This window comes from Acipenser ruthenus, chromosome 2 (assembly GCF_902713425.1).
Source record: "Acipenser ruthenus chromosome 2, fAciRut3.2 maternal haplotype, whole genome shotgun sequence".
Classification (NCBI taxonomy): domain Eukaryota; kingdom Metazoa; phylum Chordata; class Actinopteri; order Acipenseriformes; family Acipenseridae; genus Acipenser; species Acipenser ruthenus.
The window spans coordinates 18,583,953-18,593,225 of NC_081190.1; the positions used below are offsets into that span (position 1 = coordinate 18,583,953).

The 9,273-nt window shown below is 40.0% G+C and overlaps 1 protein-coding gene across 10 annotated transcripts in view; it reads right to left on the minus strand.

Moving 5' to 3' along the window:
- The window catches only part of LOC117962535 (protein transport protein Sec31A-like), a 28,895-nt gene extending 19,962 nt beyond the window's left edge, over nucleotides 1-8,933 (minus strand). For 3 of the 10 annotated variants that reach the window (XM_058990558.1, XM_058990587.1, XM_058990549.1), the window contains exons 1-10: nucleotides 7,577-8,205; nucleotides 5,096-5,175; nucleotides 4,784-4,907; nucleotides 3,619-3,817; nucleotides 3,007-3,102; nucleotides 2,662-2,802; nucleotides 1,902-2,044; nucleotides 1,124-1,223; nucleotides 662-823; nucleotides 312-464 (exon numbers count right to left, since the gene is read on the minus strand). In XM_058990558.1, the coding sequence (XP_058846541.1) occupies nucleotides 312-464; nucleotides 662-823; nucleotides 1,124-1,223; nucleotides 1,902-2,044; nucleotides 2,662-2,802; nucleotides 3,007-3,102; nucleotides 3,619-3,817; nucleotides 4,784-4,907; nucleotides 5,096-5,175; nucleotides 7,577-7,905 (1,527 nt within the window). In that variant the 5' untranslated portion in view covers nucleotides 7,906-8,205. Of the gene's footprint in view, nucleotides 1-311; nucleotides 465-661; nucleotides 824-1,123; nucleotides 1,224-1,901; nucleotides 2,045-2,661; nucleotides 2,803-3,006; nucleotides 3,103-3,618; nucleotides 3,818-4,783; nucleotides 4,908-5,095; nucleotides 5,176-7,576; nucleotides 8,212-8,798 lie in introns of those variants that run through there. The other 7 variants (XM_058990584.1, XM_058990530.1, XM_058990540.1 and 4 more) reach the window with 7 other exon arrangements.
- Between the last annotated feature and the right edge of the window lie 340 nt (nucleotides 8,934-9,273).

A 9,273-nucleotide genomic window follows, 5' to 3' on the forward strand; every position in this document is an offset into this window, starting at 1 on the left:
TGTAGTTGAATTAATTCAATTTAAAATTCAAAAGCCATAACACAGTTATGTAATACAGTATGACTGCGTTTCGTTTCTTTTCATAACTGCAGTGGGTCGTGCAGTATTTTGCTGCTCTGACTTGTTTGGACGAGGGTGAGAAGGGAAAAATGCCAATGCTATGGGCAGGCACTGAGAATAAACCAGACATCACTACTCATTAGCGGTTAGGACAGTTGATGTTGTTCACTGGCTTTTGTCTTGAGAAGACTGATGTACTGTTTGTGACGAGTCACAAGAAGAGGGGAAGGCTTGGTATAACTTGAACATACAGCGAACGACGCTCCCACGGGTCTGCGTATCCACTTGGGGGGTTTCTTCAGAGGCATCACTGTGCTTTGCTGGACTGCGGGCTGACGGAGCTGCAGGGGAGGAAGGGTCTGGCCAGTACCAAAGGGATCCAGATTCCCAAAGGAGGAGGTGAGCTTTGGAAAGGAAAAAGCAGAACCTAATCATTAGCAGCCAAAAAACAACACAAAACACACCAACAAAGCAATAACGGTTACAATGCAATGAGCCATGCCAGGGTGTGTGCTGCTGCCAAATAATGCACTTCTCAGGAGGTGAGTGTTATTTTACAACATTGCTTAAATGTAAATACCGGTAGACTCTGGAGAAATACCTGATCTGCTTGCTTCTGCCTCTGGCCATCACAGCTGCCTCCCATGATAGAGTAGACGCTGACGTGTCCATCAAATGCTGCTGCAGAGAGGACAGCTGGGTTTCTGGGACACCACTGGATATCGAAGCACCACTGTGTGCTGGTGGGCAGCTCGTACAGCACCTGTCAGTATTAATAGAATTCATTATATAAATAAAAAACAAAACACATTGCAGACGTCAGAAAGGAACATGTTAAAATGAGGCACCAGAAGGTATAGGACATATATGATTTGGTATATTTACTGCTTGCTTACGTATTTTAATAAACTATTCCTCACTCATAGTTTGCAACAGTATGTACAAGTTTCACATACATACATTAAGAAGGTGGCTGATATATACCCCATAAGTAAATAACAGACTACACGGGCAATTTGTCCACAGTGGAAAATAACACCCCCGAAAGTCTGAAGGTGCTCACCTCTCCAGAGTTGGGATTCCAGCAGAGAATCCTGTTGTCCTTCCCACAGCTCAGGAGCAACTCAGGGTCTGCCAAGCTCCAGGCAATGGCCAGTACTCCCCTGTGTAACACACAAGTTAAAACATTGTGGGTTTGAGTCTTACAGGCAATGCATGTGCAGCAACTACTGCAAGTTAAATGATAAGAAATGGAATATATCTGATACAGTATATCAGTGGTTATGCTCACACATTTTGTTCTAGGCTACAATTCTACAACTAACTGGAATTGCCTTTAGCAGACTGAGTGATAACAAAGGTGTCAAGCTGGGGCGACTTAAAAGGAATAATACATTTTATGGTAGTCATGATCCAAGATCAAAAGACATTTTAAGATTATCTTAACAGAAATGTATAACTTGCATCCCATTGTTGAAGAATGCTTTTCATACATCTGTTTATAATATGGTATCTATTATCCCTACACTGGAGACACCTGGTGGCAAAAAAAGGATTCAGCTGTTTTACATGCTGCTGTGCGGCAAAATCAGATACTGAAGGTAACATATCTATAATCTAATTCTGGTTATAGTGCAAAGTCATGTTCAGGATATAGTTATACAGTATATTGTACTGTACTGTACTGCACACTTGAGGTAATGTGTGTTTTGCAGTTGAAATGAGACAGAGAAAATTGATACTTTATATAGATTCACATTTTATGCAATGATTATGGTGCGTAATGCGATCACACAGTACCAAAAAACTACATCAACTGAGGAGCTCTGCTGATCCTATACCTTGTGTGGTTTTCCAGGACTTTTAGGGGTGATGAGGCAAACCTCAGGTCCCACATTTGAATAACGGGCATCCTGTCATCTTCTGATGCAAGCACTAGCTGGGTGGCCACCTCAGGGTTCCAAGCCAATCCTGAACAATGCATCTGTACAGCACAACACAGGCACTTAATACGGAGTTACTAACACCACTGTTCAAACTTCACATAAATAAACTGCCTAATACATCAATCACCATGACCTGCATCCATTATAGAAATATCAAAAATAAAAAAACACTAAGTTCCCTTTGTAGTCACTCATTCTGATACTCTCAATGAAACGCGTTTCTAGATATATGTTAATGAGAAATTCAGACAAACAGACAGGGCACCTCCATTATGTCAGCGGATACTGATAAGCTGAAAAATAAAAAAAAATCTAAGTGCGAGATACATACATACAGACAGACAACCACCACACTTCGAGGTGTTCATCACAACTGAATAAGCAGTTCTCAGATAGATAGAGAAATGTAAGTGTGACAGACACACAGTCTTGATGCACTCAACAACTTCACCTAAAGAAAGGTCCTTAGCAAGTTTCACAACTCAGCTGAAGTAGCTCTCTAGATAACTGCAAAGTGTGACACAGCCCACCTCCACTACACCCCCCGGCGGGGACATGAATTCCCGGCAGGGATAACAGGGCCTGAGATTGCATCCTGACAAGCAATAGATACGCTTCAGTAACACAAAAGTAATCAGAAATGAGCATCTCCTACCCTATTGCTGTGGTCGCTGACTTTGATGATGGGTTCGTTTTTCCGCAGGTCCCACACTGACGCACGTCCACTGGGGCTGGCTGAAGCCAAGATATGCTGGACTTGCCTGTTCCAAGCAACACTACTGATGTCTTCAAGAGGCTGAAGAAAAGAAGAAAAAACTAAAACAAAAACGCAGACACATTTTTAAACAAACCTTTCCAATTCAACAGCAAGTCACACTTGAGAGTCATTTACCTTGTTGATAATTATCGTGACCTATTTGCACACAGCAGTGCACTGTCTGCCTGCTCCCCTATCAGGTCTGCACACCCAAAATAAGTAACATTATTTTATTGTTTCTACCTGAGATTTTGGTCCAGGCGTCATCGGAGAATCAAAATTGTTCAGGTCCCAAATGTAGATTTCAGACTCGTTACCTCCCGAGACAACAAGGTTTGCCTGAGAAACAAATTGACAGTTTGTTAGTACAGGAATTATGCAAAAGAAGCTTGCACAACATAGCAGACAAAGAACACTTTAATGGCATTTGAAATTCAATCCACCCTCTCATTTGTTTCACGCAATATAAAAAATAGTTATTGAATGCCATGTTTTAAAGGTAAGTTGCTATCATGTTACTGAGACTGGGAGACATTTGTTCACACAACAAAACTGCCAATAGTAACATATTGTCAACTTACTCAAGAGATCAGAGATCAAAGGGTCCAATCAAACCAAAGATTGAAAAATTTATATTGCAACAATACTTTGGTGGATACAAATAATCATAGAGGATTTTTACTAGAGATATTTTTAGAAACAGTTCACAGCAAAGCTTTATTATTTTTATTACACTGACACCTCATCATGCATTTTTCCATGTCATTTCAAGGGTAAGGAGAACAGGTTTCTCCAAAACGGCAGGGTATTGATTTATCTTGCGAGATAAACACTTGCTGAGTTATTTTGACTTACCTGGAATGAATTAACATCCAGAGCTCTAACTGGTCCAGTGTGCTTATCATTCTGAGCGATGACCACATCGCTGTCTCCAGCTATGATTTTCGCTGCGTCGTACAGAATAACGTTTCCGTTTTCACCCCCAGCAATGAGGACTCCACAGGGATGTTCTTCTGAACTCATCCCATGTGGTCCCCAAACCAGTTTATGATACCTGGGAGAGGAGAACAAAAACAAAAGTTCCTAATTATCCTCCTCTGTCCTTTTTTTTCAGTATACCGAACATTTCTCATTTGAAAATGCCCACGCTACCATCAGCCAGAGAGCCCTCAGGTATACACGTGAAAGCAAATAACAAGTTTCACGGCCAGATTTTGTTTTTTAGTAAACCTGGACTCAGGACTGAGGAGGTTAGAACAATACTTTAGTCCCTGAAAGTTGTGCAGCTTTGCTACACTGACTTAATTTCACATTGATAAGCTGCATGTCTCGATTTAAAAAAAAAACCAAAAAAAAACCACACACAACACTATTTAACCTCTCATCATGTCTAAAGGAGCTGTTATTCCCAGATCGAAATCTCCATTGACAGAGATAAAAAGCTGATACAGCTCAGTCTTAATGCCGATTGGTTTAGAACGCCAGTTCTCAATTTGTTTAATGCTACTGGAAGCATCCTTTTCTCCAGAATGAAGGAGGTTCCTGTGCCCGCTAGGGAATGCAATAACTTCCCATGTGTCTGCATTAGCCTGTAATCTTTTTGGGTGGTATCCAGTATAAAGCTTTTATATTTTAAAAAGCATAATGTATTTCAAGGTAAGGAAAAAAAAATGTTTTAGATACATTTCAGTGGGGTCGTGGGAGGGGGGGGGGGGGGTAATTCAGGACATAGAAAATGACAGCTAAACAAAGCAAAGCAACACCCTCCTTTAATCACACGACTTTGTATTAAAATAACAACCACACCAAGATTATAAACACTATTAGCAGAATACAGTAGGTGTTTACAGAAACATTCCGGGTGTCATTATGAACCCCAGTCTGGCTCTCTCTCAATCCAACATAACATTGGAGCAATCGGTACGGAATTCACAATTCACTGAAAACAATAATCGACATATACTAGAGACTGCCCCACAAAACGCAATGCACAATTAAGACTGGCACAGACTGCCTCTACCTGTGTGAAGAGGAGAACGTGCCACATGATTTCATATCCAGCGTAGTGTCTGCGAGATCCAGCTCAAAAATCTCAAGCGCAGCATTTGTGCTGAAAGTTGCGTCAAGTTGCTGAGCCGAAGTACCTACAAAAAAACAATGAAAAGCTATTAGGGAGTATTTTGTTTACATTTGACGATTTTTGTACTTCTCCAAAATCATGTGATTCTTCATTCATTTTACATTTGTATGTTACTTTTGCATGTTCAGTATGTTCTTATCTATTTATTTCTATAAGCAAATCCATGAATAAACAGGAACGGTTGTCTCTTACCAGCGGCCAGATAGATAGGATGCTGCTGAGCAGGGCTCCAGGCCTGCATTGCAGTGCGGTCAATCTCTTTTAGCTTCATCCTGAGGGAGAAACAGCCCCATGAGTCAACTAAGCATGTACTGTATAAATACATCAATCCGTTTTAGTGCAGGTAGTATCTGGTAATCATTTTTAAACCAACTCAAAATGAACCATCGACGTTCTGCAAAGGCTGTTTATGGGTGTGCTCTGGAGTCCTAGACATGAGATTTTGGAGCACATTCACATAGCATTCACTATCGCGCTAAAGTTTAGAAGCGTATGGGAAAACCTGAAATAAGCACCAACCACATGACCCCTGCAATCATTACCAGGTCAGCTCTGCAGAGTGGCGCAGTGGAAGAACTTCAGGTACTAGAGCATCACGGGTCAATGGATCAACTAGGAGGAGCGGCAAGTTCTCACACTGAAAAGTGCTGCTGAATTTTACTGACCTGATTAACTTTACCCTCGTCTTCTATGTGCCACCACAGGCAAGAGAAAAACAAAGAGAAGACAAGTTCAGACCTGATGCCCGACAGGTGGTGATCTTCATAACGGGACTGCAGGTTACCAAAGGCGGACCGAACGTCCCGACAGACCGCAAATTACCACAAACTTAGTACGATGCAGCTGTGTTCTTATTCCTCTTTATACTGCAACATTTGAATTGTCCGTCAAGAAACCAAATGAGACTTGGAAGCCTCAAGCTGACAAGCAGAATCAAAAGAAGCCCTTTCACAGGAATAAATGAAAATCTTGAGTTTTCATTTCAATGGGCCACATGGCTGAAGACCTTAAACAATGTTGTGCTTCCTGAAGCCTACAATGAATGGGCATGTATTTAGGTAAGCAATTCTGTGCCTTAAGGGCTTACAATTTGCAAGACAAGACAGGCTCGACAAGAGAGGCCCAGGTGCTTCAAGGGCTGCAATAGGCAAGCAAAGTGCCCATACAGTATGGTCGGCAGTCTCAAAGTATCTATTTGCACATGGGTTTGGGCTCTGCTTTGGGCACATTCCTGCTATTCATTTCCAGTACTAAAATTCAACAATTTTCTTTGATCCTCAAAATATAATACCACTAAATATAAATGATACGTAATGTTGTTTTTAAACCCTTGAAACACGTTTTTAAATGATACTCGTGTTATTCTTCACATTGAAAGAAAATATCAGCAAAGGGACATTTTTACAAGCATTAGATACTTTCTAGCCACGTAGTCTGTGAGTTAGAGTACACAGCTCTTTACTTGCATTAACAAGACATCTATCCTGGAAGCCTTTACTCCCTCACATGTGGTTATGTATCATCTATTACAAATGGACACCTCCCCAGAATTAGCTAGTAGGCAATAAACTCCTTAAGTTCCAAAATCTCTTAGTAACAACCGTCTTGTACTTCCATGGATAACAAGGCTGCCAAGATCTTAACGCTTAAAAAATAACTATGATCCATTGAAGCTTTGTATGCAGTTATCCGCTAACCCTCTAAAGACTAGATCAGCCTGCAGCCGTGGCTAATTCATGCCGAGTTACCAATTGGCATCAAAAACACTTTATGTCCTAATACTCTGCAAAGAAAAAAAAACGTAGGCTAGGCAACACAATCAAATAAAAACGGGTTGCCATATTGTGATATTGCAATGCAGCCTACAGAAGAGCACTACAAGAACTGTACAGTAAGTATCCAAAAGTGATAATCAGATTGAAAGGGTTAAAAAACAGCCTTGCCATATAGCTACAACCTGTATTCAGATCATTTGCAGAAACATAACTTGGTCTAAACTGAAGTAGAAAGTAAACATTTTCCTGAAAGTAAACACGTTTGTTTTGTATTTGTTTGAGTGCTCCAACATCTGGCAGCTCGCTTTGGTGCTACATCACGACGCCACCAAATACCTGCCACATATGATATATTTGACTAGAACTTAGAAGGGCAAAGGTTATATTCCTCTCTTTAGTGTCTTTGGGAAAGACACAGAAAAGAAACATAGGTTTCATGGCCAGGCACCCCTTTTAAAAGTACTGTACTTTGCATGTCTACAGTTTACCGCTGGCACTGTTGTACTGTTAACAAATCAAACTGTTTTCAACACCATCACACAATGAATGGGCTCAATCAAGCAGTTTTCGGATGTGAAACTTTTTCACATCGGATATGAATGAAAAGAAACGTATGCTATATTCTGGAATTTTAAGCAAACGTAATTGTGCTTCGCGTGCAAAATAAACAAGAAAGGAAGCCACTTTTGATTTAGAGAATAAACTAGTACTGATATATAACGCTAAAATTATGAAACCTTTGCTAATTATTTGACCGGCTTTGCAAGTTAGGCCTAGTGATTATGAAGCCACAGAATTCTTTATAACCAAACTGAATTGTGGTTTGCTACACAGCTTATATATTGTCACCAAAAAACAACAACGATGTCAATCACAGACGTTGGTAACATTCCCTTACCTTAGACGGTACTGTATTGGCCCCGCAAGAATAAATACAACACGACGAATCACAGATGGAAAGTGTGTGCTGCACGGAAATACCCGGGTTTGTGTACTGTTTTCCGCAGGCTCTCTCCTTGCTTTGCTTACGGTTTGTGGTGTCAGCTCTCGCTTGCAAACAAGAAGGAAGGAAAGCAGGCAGGCAAGCAAGCAGGCAACTAACGGCGGCTGTACAGGGTCCACGTCTCTCATCAACGTGGCAATGCAGTCCACACCCCTAGCATTGAACACTTCCGGGGGTACAGTAGAGAGAAGACAAGAAGGAAAAAAGAAACTAGTGGTACCCATATTGAAAGCCTCATTTACTGTGTATCCCTGAGTAACATATAATAAATGTTGATCTCACGAATTCGGTCTTCGATTACTGAGTAGTTAAACTGACTTCTTGTGAGATTAAGACATCCCCAGAATAACATATCCACCAGACTTATGAAAAAACGTTTGTAACTGCCAGTAAGTACGAGGCTACACAAGCACTCACGGACACCCAGACAGCTGCATTTTACTGATTGATTTAAACATCTCGAAATAATAGGCCTTTTTTTTTTCCTTTGAGGGTCTCAACGAGCCGCCATAGTATCGACCTTAAACCAAGCGCACATTTTTCACAGTGGATGTGTATCTACTTACAGATAGCTATATTTGGTCTTTATGGTTATTGAAGTCTTTTAAAGCCTGTTTTGATAATTTTAGTTTTGTACTTATGAAGCCTTTTGTGCCGCCTCGAAAGAGAGTTGTGCGAATTATATATAGCAAGGTTTAAAACAGTCTAATATTAAAAATAAATATTTAATGTTTTGTTGTTTTTGAATAATACAAAGTGCACTGTTTAATCCCTAACCATCCAACATTTATTAGAATGATAAAATACAAATATTTAAAACTCACATATATTCTAAACATAAACCATCCATAAGGGTACTGTATATGTTTGAATATGTTCCAGCATATTATTAAATAGGGTGAAAACTAGATTCAATGTAATGCTGCTCTTAATAGTATAGGTTAGAGTTAACTTATACACTCACATTAGGATTTTAAAGTTGTCAATTAAGTCCCCCTGATTTTTGTTTGTGCGTAAATTAAATACATTTTCCCTCAACCTATTGTATATTCATCAACAGAACTAAAAAACAGAATCTAGAAAAATACAAGATATTTGATGCAAGGTTTAAAAATACCTTCATCTCTGGGCAGCAGTGTGGAGTAGTGGTTAGGGCTCTGGACTCTTGACCGGAGGGTCATGGGTTCAATCCCAGGTGGAGGACACTGCTGCTGTACCCTTGAGCAAGGTACTTTACCTAGATTGCTCCAGTAAAAACCCAGCTGTATAAATGGGTAATCGTATGTAAAAATAATGTGATATCTTATAACAATTGTAAGTCGCCCTGGATAAGGGCATCTGCTAAGAAATAGATAATCTCAAATCCATAGAAATAAGTGATATCTGTGTAAAGTAACTTGTGTACAATGCTGGAAAAGTTTCAAATAAGTAAGTCAATTTAGCCTACATTATTTTTTTTAATTTTAAAAAACCTTGGGACTCCAGTGGATATGTCAGCTTTTCAGCATTTGGGGCTCTCAGTAATTACTATGAACCTGGACGGGTCATCGTTTTAAAGTTTCATAGTGCTCAGAAGTAAATCCACACACATT